The sequence below is a fragment of the Mauremys reevesii genome, linkage group 1, assembly GCF_016161935.1.
Source record: "Mauremys reevesii isolate NIE-2019 linkage group 1, ASM1616193v1, whole genome shotgun sequence".
Classification (NCBI taxonomy): domain Eukaryota; kingdom Metazoa; phylum Chordata; order Testudines; family Geoemydidae; genus Mauremys; species Mauremys reevesii.
The window spans coordinates 271188090-271207231 of NC_052623.1; the positions used below are offsets into that span (position 1 = coordinate 271188090).

Here is a 19142-nt window from a genome sequence, read left to right on the forward strand (position 1 = left end):
ACGTGACTACCTCCGCCCCGGCTCTACGCCGAGTCCCCGGGGGCGGGGCTGTGCGCGATGAGGTCACGGGGCGGGGCTGTGCGCGATGAGGTCACGGGGCGGGGCCGCGGCATAAGGCGGGGGGAGGGGGCGCTCGCTGCCATTGGCCGGGAAGATGGCGCTGAACAGGAACCACTCGCAGGGCGGCGGGGTCATCGCCCCCCCCGGGGAGAGGTACCGGGGCGCGTGCCCGGGCAGGGTGGGACCCGCGCGTGCCGCGGCCCCTCCCCCACGAGACTGAGGCGGCTCCGGCCCGGCCCGAGCCGAACCAGAGCCCCGGCCCGGTCACTGGCCCCAGCCCTGCCCCGTGCCGGGAGGGTCCGCTGGCCCCGGCTCGGCCGCCCCGGGCTGGGCTTTTCCCGGCCCGCCCCCGGCGCGGGAGTGGAGGCGCCTCGGCGGCTCCGGCCCCGGGGTCCCGGAGAGCGGAGGGACGGGGAAGGAACGAGGGCTGCCCTGCCGCACGGGTCTCGCCCTTGGGCCGGCTGAGGCAGCCCTGCCCGGGACACCTGCTGCTGCGGATTAATCCGTATCCAATTTCACTTCTTAAAACCCGATCCCGGGAGCTTCAGGTTTGACCCAGGCTGCCGGAGGTCACTGGCTTCCCAGTCAGTGCAAAGTTGGTGGGAAAAGTAGGTGTGTCCGGCAGTGAGCGGAGGGGAGACTGAGGCGGGTGTGTAGCACTGTCCGGCTCTTTGCGGGAGCTGCCCAGAGGCCGCTGGGAGATGAGCCGTGGTTAGATCATTGCCCGGATAAACCCGGCTTCCCTTAGCCCGCTCTCTTTAAGGAGCGTTTCTTCTCCACATACTGTTTCCTTGACTTCTGCATCTGTGTTTCCCTGTGCTCTCTGACCAGCTCTCAAGCTGGCAGCCGGGCAGTTTGTTCTGAAAGCTGTTGGCTCACTAATAATGGGCGTGACAACCCCAGAGGAAATGTATAGGCGTGAATCTAGTCACATGAGCTGCAGCTTGTCAGCAGATTAGTGACTGAGCTCCATCACAAGGCATTACGTGCACTTTCATTAGCAGTGTTTGTAATAGTCGGTCATTAGCAACATCTGCATGGGTTTGAGTGTGTGCTGAGGCCTGAATTAAATATGCTTAGGTTGCATATAGGGGAGTAGTCACTGTCTGAATAGACCTGCAGTAAATTACTTCAATAAACATACCCTTAAATATTAAACATACCTCTAGTTTGAGACCCAATTCTCCCTGTCCCCAAAGCTGCACTGCCTTTAAAAAACTGAGGTATGTAGAGAAGGCACTGACTTTCTAGCTCCTATTTTGCTTTTTCCAAATGAAATGTAATTCTGAGTCTCTGACTGCTTGTGACCATTAAAGAGTCCATAGTATTTTTATGGGACTACACCCTAAACAACGCACCACCAAAATCAGATCAAACTCTGGGCCTCCTCTCTTCATTAGTGCACCTCTTAAGGAGACTACCGGAATACTGCTATTCTGGTATCCCTAAAGATACATCTAGACCACTTCTCATCTCCTGGTAAATAGTGAGCTGGAGAGGAGTGATGGGGACAAGCCCTGTGTTTTCCTGGTCTGATTCTGTATTATGGTTTGGCACAATTATTCACAACTGGTGAACCATCAAAATAAAGCAGCACCTTTACAGACATTAATCTTTTGCATTAAGCTGCACCCATGGATGTCTTATTAGATTGTTTATTCAACCTGTTGTTCATGCTTGGTTTTTCCCAAGCTACTGAACATTTTTTTCTCTTTCCTTCTTTCTGTTTATCTAGTATAGATGTCATTGTCAGTAAGTCCTTTCAGACCTAAAACAACCATTGCAACTGCCCCATTTCCCTCCTGAATAATCTGCAACCTGAAAAGATTGAAGGACTTCAGCCTATGGGCTCATTCCCAAACTCTGGAGTGGCCATGGTGGTGCTTCCTGTGCTATCCAAAATGGTCTTGGAGCTTGAGGCTGTGGCTTGATACTAAGAGCACCATGACGGATGGTCAATGTCCGGTCTGCTGGCATAATCTAAAGGCACAGAGTCATGCTAATTCAAGCCCTTTATTGATTTTTTTTAATTAAAGAGGGGGTTTTACCAAACTTGAAACAAATAGAATGATTTTGTGCCATTTAAAAACAATGGAGTCATGGAGTTTATTTGGTTCCCTGGCTGCTCTGAAACAGCTGCACTGGGTTAGTGCATGAAAAAGGAAGTAAACATGGCTAAAAATCACAAAACTGGTCAGCCTAGTTTCAATGTTCGAGCTTGGTGTGTATTTCTTGCATGTCAAACAGCATCACTGGTGAAAAGTCAACAGCCTCTGGGCAAAATTGTTGTATGTGAGCAGTCGGCTTTCAAATATGATTGTGTGTTGGCCTATCCCTGTTGGGGAGATGTACCCTAATCAGTACCACCACCAACATCAATCACAAGTTCAGTCCCTTGCAGTGGGGGTGACAAAACAGTCACTAGAGCAGAGATAGAACTAACAAAACGCTCTCTCTGAAGACGGGGTGGGTCTGAGCAGAGCAAACTCCTCACCTCCTTGTAGCAGGAAGTAACTTCACTTATGAAATCCAAACCAGGTGTCTTGGGATGGTACTGCTGCTAGTGCTGGACCTGATCTGCAAGTCATGAGGCAATCTGCTTAAATTGTGTGAAGGTAGCTCTGAGATCCTGGAGACACACATGACATTGAACGGAGAAGTGTGGGAAAGAAAACTGCCTTCTAGATTACTAAATTGTCCTTTAAGCTGGGTGAATAACAGAAATAAATTAATAAGTAATATTATGAAGCTCAAATCTTTAAATCTTGTCAAGTAATATTTGGCAAATGGTATATGACCAGCTGTAGTTTTCCTTGTAAGCTGCTAGGCCATCTTGCTGGACAGTATATAAATTCCCAACAGCAGCAGAATTTCAGCCTTCTTTAGGGATGGGTTTATGTCTAAAAACCAAAAAACTCCAACATGAATTAAATCAGATCCTTCCCCACACCTGCTACTTGTTGGCCTCTTAACTAAGAGCCAGGTGACCTGCCAGAATCACTTGAGCTCTGACCTCAAACCCATTACCAGGGATAAAGCTTTGTCACAAGTGAGATGAAGCCAGTTTGACTTAAGAGCCCAGCCCTCCCTGTGACAGTCCTGTACTTATAAGTAAAATTGTTCAGTAGGTTTAATGTAATTACCACTGCACTGGTATACTAAACGTATTAAGTGCTGTTTTACCTACATTTGTATAAAGTATGATTAAAACAAGCTCTTTAAAAAGGCACATTTTAAATTGGGTACATGACAGTTATTTTTACACAATGTAAAAGTGACCTATGAAATGTGCTGCCATAGAATATTGCTGAGGCAAAGAGTTTGGTGGGATTCAGAACTGGATTAGACATGAGCAATTGCTCTAGTTAAGAAGAAATGTCTTCCTATAGCATCTGAGAATTGGAGAGAACCTATTAGGCCTGTGGCTCTGGAGTCACATGCGGCTCTTCAGAGGTTAATATGCGGCTCTTTACTTGGGCACTGATTCCGGGGCTGGAGCTATAGATGCTAACTTTCCAATGTACTGGAGGGTGCTCACTGCTCAACCCCCTCTCCGCCCCTGCCCCTCCCATGAGCCTTGCATGCCCTCACTCCCCTCCCCCCATAGCATCCTGTACATGTGAAACAGCTGATTGCAGTGGGAGTAGGTGCTGATTGGTGGGGGCTGCCTGCAGGCAGGAGGCACTGGGAAGCTGATGTATTACTGTGGCGATGTACATTGGAAAATTCTGGCTCCTTTGCAGGCTCAGGTTGGCCACCCCGTATTAAGTCATTCAGTCTGTCCCTCCCAGCCTTGCAGGAGTGTCACTAGAGTATTGCATTTTCAGTAATACCCTAAATTTCCCTCCATCCTTGACAGCTACACCTTTCAGGTCCTTGTGGATTGTTATCCTGTGTCTCCCTTAAATAGTTCCACTAAATGTTATCTAGCTTTCAGTTGTTTACTTCAGAAGCAAGTCCCTTTAATTCTTCTTTCAGTAATTTTGCTGTTTTCTAATTTGCCCATATTTCTGTAGCAGGGTCCCTAAAACTGAATGGAGCCTTTGAAATATGGTCTCATCAAGGCCCTATGTAGCCACCTCATCTATGATGCCTCTGTATGCTGCTCAGAATTGCAGTGTACTGTTTTTTTTTTGTTTTGTCTTTTTATTCCTGGCATAATACACTGCAAACTCGTCACTCCCTAAGTCTGTCAGTATTTCCGCTTCTCTTTGTCTGTTTTGGAGCACTTCCCCACATTTTCTCAAATTGACTTTATCTTCTACTCATATTTGTTATCCCTAAGTCCCTCTATATTATTTCCTGTCATTGCTAGTGTTCACGGGGTAGTGTCTGTAGCAAACTTCACTAACATGTTGGCTCCCTCTCCTAGATCATTCAATAAGTTTAAACCCTACCACCAGGAACAGTGTTTCCCCAATTCTCCTATCCCTGGAAGCATTGCTCTTTATCGCTAATCTTTGCTGATAGTCCTCGGTCATTTCCAGAAAATGTGACCGCATCTGTAGTTAGCCTAGCTATGAAGAAGCGTTGTCGTTAGTACAGTTGACACAACTGAGGTTGCATTACTGGGGTTATGCTTTCCTGCGTAGCATCAACATACAGATACTGGACTAGTCAGACAGGGACTTGCTCTGAGGCAATGCGCTTATTCCCGAAAGAAATACTGCAGTTAGTTGTGCTTATTCTGTGCTGTGACCTTTTGTACCAACTGGCTTTCAATGAGAAACGAACGGTTTCCCCAACAACTGTCTCAAATGGCTTTGGAAATGCAGGGAGAAACAAACCCTCCTGAGGCTAGAGGCTTCCCTGGGCAGAATAGGATTGGGTGTTGTACTTATTGAGAGAGTAGCATAAACGGTGCATGCATACGCAGAGAGAGACGGTGGGATCCATATCTGAACTGAGCCTCTTAGGGAAATGACCTGGCCCTTGGCATGCCAACTAACGTATGTTGATTGCACAAGCTTTAGGACTGTTTGATACTATGCATCCCTGATGTCTGTCTCTTCCTCCTCCTGCAGTATTCTTAAGCATTGTAAAGATGTGGAGCTTTCCTTCAGCGATGTGTCTGACAAGGCTGAAATCTTCAAAGGCACCAAGAAGGGAATGGTATACCTCACCCCCTACAGGGTAAGTCTTGAGCCAGCAGCATTTTCCCACAGGCTTCTAGACCTGGAGGCTTGTAAATAATTGGGTAAATCTCCTAGTTATGAGGAGGCTAGAAATTCAAGATGGGAGAGAGTGGTGGAAATAGATCATGCTTGTCCTTTTCTCCACAGCCCCCTTTCCCAGCCAGGGCCAGATTGTTCTGTTTTCTACAGCATGTTTTCATGTGTCTTTTACATTGTCCTGTTTTCAATGTCAGTCAGTGGAGCTTCCACTATTTCCTTTGAAAGTCTTCAAAATTGTGTGTGTGTGTGTGTGTGTGTGTGTGTGTGTGTGTAAACCCCTCCATACGCACATCCAAAGTCTGTCTGTCCTGAACACCAGCCACTGTTTAACTTGGCTTCTCAATTCTCATGCCTGCTGCTGTATGTAGCCTTTTAAACTGGAACAGGAGTTGACTTATACTGTACTCTAGGTCCATGTAAATGGGCTTAGGCTTTGACCTGTTAAGGCTTATCATACAGGCACAGTGGCCTAACCTGATTGAAACAACTCCCTTCTTAGTAAACATTTGAAAGCTAAAAGCTGGGGGTAAAAAACCCTCTCCTGCTGTTCCAGAGATCATTGAAGGGGGCTATGATGCTTCTGCAAGTGTTTTGATGAGCGAACGTACAAAGGACTTGGGGAAACTGTTCAGTGTAGTCCCAAAAACTGGACTAGGAAAGCCCTGGAGAACCTCCTAAAAGGGTCAGTTCTGTACTGGCTTGAGGGATGGACAGTAAATCTTTCCTGTCTTCAGTCCTGTGGCTTATGGTGTGGCTCATGCAAAATTTTGTATGCCTACAAGTATTCCTCATCCCTTTGGACTGTATCCAGTCTTCAGGTGCCAGCAGCACTCTAGAATTCTTCACTTAGCCGGTGCTTCTCTAGAGACAGTCACCAAACGAACTAAGCTGGTCTGAATTCACAGCTTTTGGTTTGTAAGTCTGTAGATGGCTGCTCATTCGGTTTGAGTGTCTTGTTTTGACTTAGCTTTAACTAGATATGCTGCACTGAATCTGCCAAAGCACTGGACGCACCAATGAGTTAGATCCAGGAAGGGTGTAATAGCTGTGAAAGATGCAATGCGGCAGCTTTTCTGTACGCTGCAGTGAGTTACAAGTAGCCTGTGACATTATCTCTTTTTAATGAGATGGGGAATGTTAGGCCAGGGCACTGCTTTTCTATCCCCTGCCTCTGGTTTTCCTTATTTAAGAATGATCATAGTAACTGCTAAGTTACTATTCAAACAGGCTGCTAGATTTGGGCAGAAAGACCACACATCTAAGCAGTCCAGAACTTCTGGTCCACTTCGGTGCAGTAGAGCTTCAAGCTGCAGTGCCGCAGACTGTGTCACAAAAATAGTGCAGTAGTTTGAGGTTTTAAAGGGAGAAAATACTTCTTAATCTACATGGTGTCAACTGCACGCTACTGTGGAAGTTGCACGTTTCAGGTGTGGGAGCCCTAAATATGTGGTTGTCAAAGTTCTTTTGGATCTCTCAGGATGAAAACTGCTATGTAGCTGTAGAAGAGGAACTTGCATGTATAATCGTTCCAGAGCTGTAGTTTCTCTTTACCAGCTTTTTAAAGCAGTCTCCGCTTTGAACACTCTTGAAATTGCCTATTTCACTCTAGGTATAAAGACTGATTGTAAATTAACAACTTTAAAATGTCCTCTCTATCTTGCAGATGATCTTTGTGTCTAAAGGCAAGGACCCCCTGATGTCCTTCATGATGCCATTCTACTTGGTGAAAGGGTGCTCCATCGAGCAGCCTGTCTTCGCTGCCAATTACATCAAAGGCGTGATCCAGGCTGAGGCAGGAGGTGTGTGTTAATGTGTTGTCGCTCCAAGCAGACTTAACTGAGCTTCCCAAGTACTTTTTCCCTTCTGCTGAATTTCTAGCCAAGGACTTGTCCACATGAGAAATTGTGTGGCATAGCAATAGTGAAATATGCCAGTCAATTTCCCCACATAGGCATGTCCTAAGTTTAGTGGAAAGCCCCCCAAAAGACTCATAATGAATATTTTTGTCCAGTATAAACTTGTAACCATGATCCAAATGTTATAAGAAAATTACTTAATCTTTGAATTTCTACATGTGTTAGTTGCTTCCTAGGCTCAGCTTGAGAGGGAGTTAGAGAGGGTAGGCGAGTGATGGGTTCACCAGCTTCAACTGCTGATCTTGTACAGTCGTGAATAGAAGCCAACAAAGTGAGAGCGCTTCTCTGGAGATCAGCAGACCTTTCTTCACTGAAATGCATGTGCATCTCTGTATATCACTGGTTCAGACCTGACCCCAAGCTAGTAGTGGCTGAAAATTGTGACCATCTGACACTTGTGATGCCCTGTTTGAAATGACTTGCTGGTCTTGTTCTAGTTCCTAGTAGTCCATCTCAGAAACAACAGTCACAGTTGGCACTAATTGTTGGCACTTACAGAACACAAAATCAGGACAAAAAAGGGCCCCTGAGACAACTCCCCTCAGTCATAGTACTAGTTCCTCTGGAGTCGAGGCACCTGGGTAGGCGAAATGTGCATCAGGAAATCTTACATCTCTGCTGGCTGCTTCTGTATTTGTTCTAGTGAGGACTAGCTCTCCAAGGCTGTGAATCCAGCACCTTTCCCTGGCAATAAAATCACTCTTTGTGGAGATTCTGCTACAGTAATGGTGTCTTATGTCTGGGTCACTCAGGCTCTTGAATAGCTAGAGATTTCTGCATAATCTACTCTGCACATACACTGCAGTGGTCTCAGATACCTTTTTTACTATATCAGTTTGTTTTTATACTTCTTGAAATCTTTTCCTTCTACCCCAGCCTTTCTTGCTGGCTTGGGGTGTTGCTTCATGATGGGAAGTATAGCGGTAGGTTGCTGATTCACTGGGTAACTTGCCCAAGCTTAACTACCAAACTACTACTGATAAGACAATAGGAAAGAATAAAATTTGAGTAATGCAGTGTTTAAGTGTGGTGTTGAACCGCCACACCCCTTTCAATTTAGATGCCTGATGGTTTTTTGTTTTTTTTATTCCTCCTCTAACCATGTGCAGAAAAACCCCAAACTTCTCATACAGTCTCTCTGGACAACTTTTCTTGGAATAAATTAATCAGACAACGGATTTTGGAACCTGGGCTTTTCATTTTAAAACTCAAACTTTAATCTCCCATCTGGCAACTTGCTTTAAAAACTTCCAATTTGCTTTATCCACTTGTCCTCCGATAAGGAAACCCACCCATTTGTACAGTTTGGGTGACTTATCTTGGGGGTTTTAGCATGTGCTAATGAATTTCTAAAAACTCCTGTTAGGCCTAAAACTTGGTAATCTTTATCTAAGCTGCTCTGCTTCAAAGAGGGTGAAGAGTCTGCTGATGGAATATTTGATTCCAATCCTGGTTTGAGTTTCAGGCCCTGATTCAAAGTCCATGTAGTTTGGTGGAAAGGGTGTCCTTTCTACATCGTATTTGCAATTGGATTCTCTCTGAGCCTGCCAGCAGAAAATATAGATCTACAGCAACTTCTGCATGTCCATATTTTAGACTCTCCTTTTAAAAAAATAAGGAAATTCCCGGACAAACCCTCTCCTGGTCTCACTGAGATTTATCTTGTATACAAGTTGGCTGAGTGACCAGTGTGAAGGAAGCTGGTGGTGCCTTCCTGCTGGCAGGTCTGCAATAGTTGTCCAAACCCTGTTTGGTCTCTTGTTTAAGTTGGGAGCTTCTAGGAAACAAATCAGCTAATAATCCGTATCCAATTTCAGACCCGTTTCTTGGTGTTAATCTTTCAGAGTATATTTAATGGTTTCATTTGTAATTCCCACTTTCTCCTTCAGGGGGCTGGGAAGGGCAGGCTTCCTTTAAAATGACCTTCAACAGCGGAGGAGCCATTGAGTTTGGACAATTGATGTTCAGGGTTGCCACTAATGGTAAGTGACCTTCAGAGGCTTGAATATTCTTTAGCTAGAAGAGTTGGCTGGAAAATTAACTTTTGCTGCAGTAAACAACTTGGGGTGAGCAGGGGGAATAACCCTTCTAAACTTCTCAATAAAAAAAATGGACTTTTCCATGAGAACTTTTGTCTTCATTCTACACCCTATTGTTGGTCTTAATGCTCTGGTTTTGGAAAACTGAAAAAATGTAATATTCCCAATTCTTGGAATGAGCCCCCTACTCCCTTTTAAAAAAATCTTTTCCCCTCTGTCTTCCAACTGGAAAAAGTAGGAAAACATGAGATTAGAGTGGTGTGTGGGGGAACTACTCTCACACTTAGCTTACCCAACTCTGTTTTCCCAAAGGGGAGAAAGCGTATTAAAAATGGAGTGGAGGGAGGAAAACTTCCTATTTTTGGCTTCCAAAAATAGATAAATGATTTTTTTTGTTTAGATTTTGGTTGGAAACTTCTTGTATAGATTTTCCTGATCAGAAAAACCTCTTAAATGTGTGTGGGATTTTCCATTATTATTATTTTTTATGAAACCACATTCTTCAGTGGAGACTTTTTTTTTTGGCAAGCTTTAGTGGCTAGTATCTGTGTAAATATTGCAGAGCAGGGTTAATCTGAGTCATCTCCATAAACTCTTCCCAGCTCAGGGTCCAACCCTGCTCCCCAGCCTCCAGACTGGCAAAGCTAACTACCCCAGCAGTGTGTGAACCTGGGAGAAGAAGAGATTATTGCTAGATGGGTTTTGGGCAGAGCCATTGCTCCAGGACCCAGTGGCTCATAGCTCTGTTGCAATGGCAGATCAGACTAAATTAATGTGACCATTCTTTCCTTTTCTTTGCTGCTCCATTTTAATTGCATGGCAGTGTGCTGAGTCAGACCTGCTGAACTTAATTCTTTTTAGCTTCCAGAGGGGCTCCTGCCCAGAATACTGGCTATGGCTATATGCCTGCCTTTGGGGGGTACACCCCTGCTCCAGGAGGTTATTCACCGGCACCAGGGGGCTATGCCCCTCAGCCAGCTAATGGACCTTCCCCTTACGTGCCCCCACCAATGAATGGATATGGACCAGCTCCACAACCCATGGGATACCCTTACGCACCACCTCCAGGTAAAGCCTTCTGACGGGCTTCAGCCTCTTGTAACATACCAGTGTTGTGTGAGAGGCAGAGTGCAAGTGCTGTGTGTGCTGGGAGCTGTAAAGGACTGTGTTGGAGTAAAGAACACAAGACTCCAACATAGCTGGGGGATGGCTTGTATAGCAGCAGCCCATTCTCTCTGAGCAGCATTGTTAGCCTTATAAGGGCCCTGACTCCTCCGGGTCACGGAAGCATTTCCTTGCAAGGACTGGGGTGTCCTGCTAAAATCCAGCTTGAGTATTGTTGCGTCTCCCTGGAGATCCAGTGGGACAGGAAATAAAGGATACGACATCCTAAGCTGGGTAGCACCTTCTGGCAGAGAATGGCCGGCAAATATGGGGAGTGATTGTTGTCAGCAAAGCCCTCTGTGGTCAAAGGCGCTACAGCCATATAAAATCCTGCTGTGGAGCGGCTGCTGTTTATGTTCGGGTGACTTGCCTTGACCTGTGTGTATCCGCTCTGGACAGAAGCAACAGGCCTGTAAACTAAGCCTGCCATATGTCCCACGGGAATGGCTTAAAGCACCTTTTTAATGTGTCTCCTTTCTACAGGCATGTACCCACCTCCTCCTGACATGAACCCCCTGTATATGGCTCCTCCTCCCCCCTACCCCGGCCCTCCTACTGCAGGACCTTCAGCCCCTACAGCTCCCACAGCCCCTACAGCCTGCATGGAGCCTGGAATGCCAGGTAAGGGAGCAGGAGGGACTCTCGAGGTGCAGGTCCAAAAGGGATTGTAGATGTGAATGATGGAATTTCTCTTGTTCCAGGCTCTTTGAGTCACCCATTTCTAGGCAGTTTGTGGTGGGTGGGGGAAGTTCTGTCCAGCATGAGCAAGTCCCTTGCTCTCATGAGCAGGGTCAAAGTACAATTGAGAGCTGACTCTGATGTTGCAAACTGGTCCTCTTGGCACCTTTTGTCTCTAGAGTCTGCTTAAGAAAGCTGTGTTAAAAGGTATGGCACACAGAAGCCACCTGCTATAGCAGGAAGGAGACCCTACTGAAAGTGTTACCTGGGGATCCTTTTGGAACAGGAGGTCTGCGTTGATGACCACAGGTACAGGTCAAACTGCTGCCGGATACTATCAGTTGGAATTGGCGATGTAAAGTTCCAGATCATTTTATAGTCTAGCATTATGCCTGGCTAATAGCCACAGTTCCACTGTCCACAACTATGCCATGGTTATCTTTAGGCTAAAATCAAGTGTGACCTAGCTCATGTGAGGGGCGACTTGTCTTGCTCCCAGAGAGCTGTAAAGCCCAGGATATCTATTAACAAGGAAGCATTGTCCGGTGGTTTAAGCAGAGCTGGGGGATGTGGGTTCTGTTCCCTGCTCTGCTACAGACTTATTTTGTGACCTTAGGAAAGCCAGTTAACTTGTCTGGGAATCTGTTTTCCCCATCTTAAAAATAGATATTCTCTGTTAGGTGGGGGCTGGGAAGCTGAATTCACTACTTGTAAAGCACTTAAGAAGGTTGTGTTTTTTTCTGTACCCTGTAGGTGGCAGTAAAGCAGCAGAAGCAGCTTCGAGTGCCTATTACAACCCAGCCAATCCCCACAATGTCTATATGCCTATGGTAAGCAAGGTTGAGTTGTCTGTTGGGCTGGAGGGCAAAGGGGTAAGCGGAGCTAACATGCTTGCTGTTCAGCTGCTACAGCTGAATCCTGGGCAGCTTGTCATCTTACTGCAGCAGCTGCTCAGGTCACAGCGCATAGCCCATGCCGTGCCACATCGCACCAAGTCTAGTATCTTGCTTCTGGGTGTACCTGAGCAGGCTCTTTGCCCATCTACTCTAGCTTCGGGCAGTGCTTGATCCTCAAGAGGAGAGTGGACCCACCCACATGCACCAGATCAGTTGAACTTAGATGGGTCTAGGTGTCTCATTTCTTCCTGACCCCCACAGGCAATTGGCTCCCCAAAGCAGGAGATTTACGATCACTGCTTTGCTATTTAGAAATGATCTATCCACTCTCTCCTACAAAGAAGGCTCATCAGAATACTCATGCTTAATCACTGTTCCTGAAATCAGTCTTAGTATTTTTCTGATCAAGAAGGCAGGGAACTCTCAGACCTGCACGAAAATTGTTCCTGTACAGAAACAATATATTTATCAGCTTCTGCAAGAATGGGGGTAGCCAGATTTAGGAACTAAAAAGGAAGGGGTAATGCAGATTTAGACTGTTCTGGGCCAGGGGAGACTGACAAGGTCTGTCCTAACAAACTGCCACAGGAACTACAGAGTCAATGGGAGGTTGAGAGGAAGATGAGGATTAAAACAATGTCCAATCACAGTGCTCCTCTTAATGAAGTACACACATCCTGATGGGCTTTTAAAGGGACTCTTTTGGTGTTCATCTTTTTTGTGTGGTGCCTCATTTAAAGCATTATGGGAACTGGCAAAGGTTCTGGGATGGAACTGAAACTGGGAAGAAACTCCCCTGGGTAGCTGTAGCCTAACATATAGGCCCCACCCCTGTCACTGTAGTATCTCTCAAGCTGTAGCCGATGGCAAAGGCTGGGTGCATAAGCTAATCCTGGGAATGCCCGGAAAGGTGAACAGCTACACACAACACTGCTGATTGTAGATAGAATCAGTCACCATGTCTGTTTTTTCTCACTTTGCAGGACCAGCCGCCTCCTTATGCACCTCCTGCTGAGAAAAAGAACAACTAACAGAAGGAACCCACCCACCCACGTTCCTTCTCCCCAAAGACACTTCTGTCCTCACCACCACCTCCTCAGTTCAGTGTATCTCTAGGCTTCATGTGTGTCTATAATATACATAGCGTTGGGTGGCGTAACACCCGCCCTCTTTAAACATTGAGTGTGACAATACAAGTGGAACAGCAGAAGCGGCAGCAGCGTTTTCCCGCCTGATTGCTTTCCATCCCAGGGCCAGAGCGCTGTTCCTCCGAGGCTTTTGCCATGAGTTTGAGGGGAGGGCTGAAACCTTAGACCAGCAGAGAAAGCGCATCACTAACGTAGGAATAAAACATTACGGCTTCTTGATTTGAGTGAGGGAAAATGGTTTGAGACAGTGGTTTTAAATTTCCTCTGGGGCAACCGTAAGTAAGAAGGAAAGAGGCAATGGGCTGCTGGGTTTCCCCATGTTGGTATAAAGGAGGAGCATGTCACATTTTTCATGGGTGCTGTTCCCTTTGTAAGGGAATCGAGTGAAGTGCTGGAGGCTTGTGTCACCTCAGCTTCATTGGAACTGGGCCACGTTGTAACCTGGGAAATGGCTCCTGAGACACACTCAACCTAGTTAAGCATTTTGCAGTGTGGGCTTCAGTGTGGAGAGGCCAAGTACAATGCTGACTAAGCAGTAGCAGCAAGGGAGTATGAACTGGCTTTGGCTAAATCACTGGCCCTGCAGGAAAGAAGAGCAAACACAGGTGCAGTTTTACACACCTGCCTTGGACACAGCAAAGCCCCCCGTATGCACCTATCTCCTTTCCCAGGAAACCTGCCTCTCTCAAAACGGGAGATGGCTGGAAGAGGCGAGATGCCCTACTTGCTGGGGTGTGCAGACATCCAGGGATGCCTGGTTCTTCCTCCTCTCCCCTCTATTGTGAGAAGCTTCTCTTTTGTATTGTAAATGTAGTTTTGAGGAGAGGGGGATGTGTTACCAGATCTCTTCAATACAGTGAAAGCCAGACTCTGTGTCCACCTGATGCAGGTGGCCAATGAAAGACTTGGGAGGAACCCGTGCGTCTAACCTGGAAATGGGCAGTGGCTTTCTGAAAGCAGCATGCCTGTGTAGATGGGCAGTAGAAAAGCAAACTGGGATTGGGTGGAGGGGAGTGGAATCTGGCTACAGAGCTCTGAGCAAATGGGAGTGGGAATTAATCCAAATCTTCCTTTCATTCTCCTAGAAACTGGCCCCTCTGTGCAGCAGTGCTGTGTGCCACAGCAGCCACGCTGCGGGTGCGGGTGAGTGAGAAGTATTAGGGTTTTCTACTGACAGCACGTTTCACCAAGGAGAGAATAACCCTTGGCAACAGCCTTACCATAGGGATGGGGTCAGAAGCTATTGCTCTGAGCAACCTCATACCCTGTGCTAGCTTCCCTAGAAAGCACTAGGTGGGGGCAGAGAGGAGTTCGTCTCCCCTCCATGGGCAACTAAAGCCATGCTGGTGTGAATGTGCTGGCATCTGAACAGTAGTGGGGGTGAGGAAGAGAATCTCAGGGGGTGGGTTGGTTTGTTCAATGGAGGTGGGGTAACTGGATGGCTCTTTACAGCTTGCATGGTATCCCCCTGGGGTGTGGCGGTGCCCACTCACCAGTACTAACCAATATGTTTTTGTAATGTAGCTGTTACTGCTAACCCTAGGCTGTTACTGAGAGTAGAGCAACTCAGCCGGGACCTTCTCTTCTCCCTTAGGAGCTGATGCCCCGCAAACTTGCTTCCCAAAGAGAATCACACGTGTCTAGTGGAGCATCTCTGATTCCCAGTGTAGGGCCTGCTCAGCCCCCTCCCCACCCCCTGTTCTCACTCAGGGGTAGGGACTTTTTCTCTTTCTCTCCCCCCCCCCCCCCTTTGCTCCCTATGTGCTAGGCTATTGTACAAGCAAGGCTCACACAAGGTGTGTGTATTCCTGTAGCTGCCTGACATTCTTCCGCATAGCAGCCATCTGCAAGGGAGGAACTTCCTTTTCTAAGAAACCTTTTTAATCTGAGTCAAAGATTCTCTAACAACTTTCTGGAATTAAAAATGTTCTGCCATCAATGTTTGTAATATCTTTTGTGTTGCACTTTAATACAGAAGCATTGGAATCTTCAGGCCTCTGTGTCAGTTCAGTGGTGTGCGTGTAGCCACCAGCGTGCCATGCAATGGGCAAGAAAAATGGAATGGATAGGCTACGAATTGCAAAAAAACATAATTGGTTGTGGGATTGTTTTTTGTGGCTTTGTGATCAGTGCATGGTCCCTCCCCTGGAGCACTGCTTAGCTGGGCTGTAGAACTAGGGTGGGGAAAATGACCTTTAGTTAAAAATCCCACTCCACTTGCACCTCTGGCTGTGGTTATAGCCTATCCCTTAGGCTGGGAGGGGAGGGGGGCTGCCTTTTGCCATTGCTGCCTTAGCTGCTGCAACTAATGTCCTAGCTAACTCAGACTGGCACACTAACCCTTTCCTGTGGCATGCCCAGTACCACCAACAGGCTGTGGGAGTTCTCTGCTAATGCAGTATTCCTGCAGCTCTTCTATAAACTGCTGTTTGCCCTGGTCCCACAACTAGCACTGATCCTTTTATTAGTTAAGGATCAAAAGTGGAAGGTCCTCAGTTCTTCCTCTGCTGCCCAGTTGTGATGGTGGTCAGCTGTTCCAGCTTCTGCGTGTAGGTTAAATCCCTGGGACCAAAATACCTTTCTTCCACATTCACCTATAATAATAATTGGAGATATACCTATCTCCTAGAACTGGAAAGGACCTTGAAAGGTCATCGAGTCCAGACCCTTGCCTTCACTAGCAGGACCAAGTACTGATTTTGCCCCAGATCCCTAAGTGGCCCCCTCAAGGATTGAATTCACAACCCTGGGTTTAGCAGGCGAATGCTCAAACCACTGAGCTATCCCTCCCTCCTTGTACAGTTTGTCTCATGCATCTGACACTTGCTACGCTGAAAGAGCGGCACCAAATGTGGGATAGCTTCAAGGGGGGTAGGTAGCTGGAGAAAAAGCTAAAAGCCGAGTGCTGCTGTTGGTTTAAAAAACAAAACAACTGAGTGTTGCCAGCGGAGCGAAATATCGGTCGGGACACGGGCCAAACACCTAAATACCAGGACGGTCCCAATTTTATCGGGACGTCTGGTCACCCTCCATGTTTGCAGTGGAGGGCTTGACACTAGTAGCTTGGTTTGCACTGCTACAAGGACCGTGCGAGGAGAGGAGGAAAAGTAAGAAGCTCTTGGCAAAAGTGTGACTGCAGCCAGCTGTTGCCTGCACCCAGGCTGGCTGGCTGAGTAGCATAGACTGAGCCTTCTGTCTAATGGGAAGGAGAAAAGCTTACGCCCTTCTTTGAGCTTGCAGCAGGAGCTGTTAGCATGGACAGGGCCACTCTCACTGCTGTCCTCCAGCTGGCTGCTCCAACTCCCAGTTTCTATCTAGTGAAGAGCAAAAGGAAGCTGGTGCCAACTTTTGACTCCTTAAAACTCCAGTGAGTGATGTGTGGTGGGGAAGACTATTGCTCTGGGAATGTTTTCTGGCCAGTAACAAAGTCAACAAAAGAATTGCACTGTTTATATGGGTCCTACACAGAGCCCGTGTTCTCTCCCCTCTAGCCAGCCCTCCCCCCAGACAGTGTGAGGACAGAAAGTGGGTCCGTACCTCATAACAACTTGACTTGCTAGATTTTCTTTATGGCACAAGGATAAAAGGAAGATCTAACAATGACTCTTATGCAGGAGGAGAAAATCTTAAATTTCTTGTTTTTATTGTAGACAAAGTTACAGATTTGAGAGAGGACTTTTCATTACAAAAAAAAAAAAAAGATTGTGGCAGTGAAGCCTGAATTCTAAAACTAGGCCCCGCTCTTCATCAGCTCACCCTCTATAATGTACGCAATTCCATTTCCTAGCATGGGTTTTATAGCACTGGCCCTCCAGCCTGAGATGGTACATTACAAGTATGACTGATAACTAGGGTGACCAGATAGCAACTGTGAAAAAAAAATAGGTGCCTAGATATGAAAAAGTCCCCCAAAATTGGCCTGTCCCTTTAAAAATGGGACATTTGGTCACCCTAGTGATAACCCCTGTGCTAGCTGGTAACATATTTTATGCTGCTTAGTCGGCCAGCAGTTCTAGTAAAACTTAGAGCTGTGACTCACTTCTCTAGTTAAAATAAAATCGAGCTAGAAACTACTGTCCTGCCTACAGTGCTCAAGTGCAGTTCCTCTTTTATTTATTTTCAGTGGAAAGCAATGTTTAGAGTTCTCTTCACCAGCACCTGGCTGGTTCTGCAAAGCCTGGGCCACTCCCTACTGTCATTGCTGGTTGGAGGGAACTATGCAGGGAACACAGAATGTCTGTCCTACAGCAGGTGTCTAGCCTTTTTCCTTGCAGAGGCAGGCTTGAAAACACAAACAGCTGGAAATCAATGTTATTAGCTTGCTGGAGTGGAAAGGAACATGCAGCTGGCTTCTATTTCTGCCCTAGGAGGGTTGGGTGGACCTAGTAGAGATTCTCCCAAACTCCTCAGGCCAGTCCTGCAGCTTGTAGTGTACTAATAAACCGGTATTGATTACGTTGTGGGGGAAGGATCGCCTAACAAAAGACTTGCGGTTCTGTCCAAAATGGCCAAGGCCAGCTCTGCTAGCAGCCACTCAGTACCCAGCTTTTTTTAAAGCATGGGCCTCTCCCATTGTATAAACAGTACATTCTACTGCAGTGAGACATTGGGCTTGGCTACACTTACAAATTTGGCTGCTGCAGCAGGTGAAAAAAACACACACTGCAGCTGCAGCGCTGCAGCCTTCTAAGCGCAGTGTAAGTCAAGCCCCAGCCCTGGCGCTGCCAGCGCGGTCGCTGTCTGTCCCCCACAGGGAGAGGAGTAGGAGGAGTTCTCCCAGCGCTGGCTGGCGCGCAGCGCCGCTGCGCAAGCGCTGCCCATAGTCAGAGCCCTAGTTAGGCTGCTGTATGGGAAGGGGGAGAGCAGTGGGCAGCCATTTGCTGGTGTCATTTGGTGCATGCAGAAGCATTCCACACATTCCTCCAATCCATATCCTGCAGCCTGTCCCATTCATCTAGCCTAGTGGGCCCCTAGTGTTCTGAAATATTCTTCCCACTGAGTAAGGAGCTAAGCCCATGCTACTGGAGGAATTCTGCATCACTTCACATGTGCAGAATTCCTGTCCCCCCCAGATTTCTTTGCTTCCCTGCAGAAAAATGACTTCTGATGGGGAAGCCACAAGAGTGGTCACACATCCCTCCCTGGCAACGCAGGCAGGTTGGCTCAGGAGCCCAGAGCAGCTGGTAGAGACACAAATCTCTGCCAGGAGGGGAGGGGAGCTGGGCAGTCATATGTATGTGAGAGAGAGACACTGTTCCTCTCACTCGCTATTGCGGCACACTTGGTGTGGAGGGCCAGGGCTTCAGAATGTTTCTGAGGAGGTAGGCATGGGGCAGGCTCTGTCCCTTCAGGCAGAGCAGAATGTAGCAGCCTGCCTGCTTAGTGAATTTTCCCAGGAGTATAAAACAGCTGTAAAAGTTTTAAGGCTCCTTTACATTGCCAGAGTGGTGTAAAGGACAGTATGGCCTTAAAAATGCTTATAGTGCTTTACTGATTAGAATTGGTCCAAATTTTTGGACTGAAAAAATGTGCTCCATGCAGTAACCAATACAAATTGAGTTTGATTCCCCAGCCCTCACTTGCTGTTCAGTTGCCTATGATGTAACACTGAGCATATGGCTGCATACAGTGGTGAGCTCCAGCCGGTTCGCACCGGTTCACAAGAACCGGTTGTTAAATTTAGAAGCCTTTTTAGAACCGGTTGTTCCAGGACAACCGGTTCTACAAAGCTTCTAAATTTAACAAAGGCTCGGGCAGCTGTCCACCCAGCCCCCGGCCCCAGCTCACCTCCCCCTCTCCCCTGAATGCTCCGCCCTCCTCACCTTCCCTGATTCCCACAATCAAAAATTCGCAAGGAAGCCTGAAAAAAGCAGTAGGCAGGTAAGCCGGAGGACAGCTCCCCCTGGCCCCAGCCCGGTCCCAGCCAAGCACCCCCGGCTTGGGCTGGTCCCGGTTGCACGGCTCAGACCCGGCCCAGCTCGGGACCTGCGGCTCTGGCCCTGGTGCCGACCGAGCGGCTCCGGCCCTGGTGCCGGCCCGGTGGAGCAGCCCCGGTCCCGGCCCTAGG

At 47.4% G+C, this 19142-nt stretch overlaps 1 protein-coding gene across 2 annotated transcripts; it reads left to right on the top strand.

Moving 5' to 3' along the window:
• Positions 1-95: 95 nt before the first annotated feature.
• WBP2NL (WBP2 N-terminal like) lies at positions 96-15067 on the top strand. Of its 2 annotated transcripts, none has more exons than XM_039491755.1 (8): positions 96-213; positions 5085-5193; positions 6898-7033; positions 9040-9132; positions 10051-10257; positions 10837-10974; positions 11785-11861; positions 12911-15067. In XM_039491755.1, the coding sequence occupies exons 1-8, from the start codon at positions 155-157 to the stop codon at positions 12956-12958; spliced, it is 867 nt and encodes a 288-aa protein (XP_039347689.1). In that variant the 5' UTR covers positions 96-154; the 3' UTR covers positions 12959-15067. The 2 variants fall into 2 exon arrangements, with proteins under 2 accessions (XP_039347689.1, XP_039347698.1); XM_039491764.1 differs by lacking the exon at positions 96-213 and adding an exon at positions 3761-3809.
• The last annotated feature ends 4075 nt before the right edge of the window (positions 15068-19142 follow it).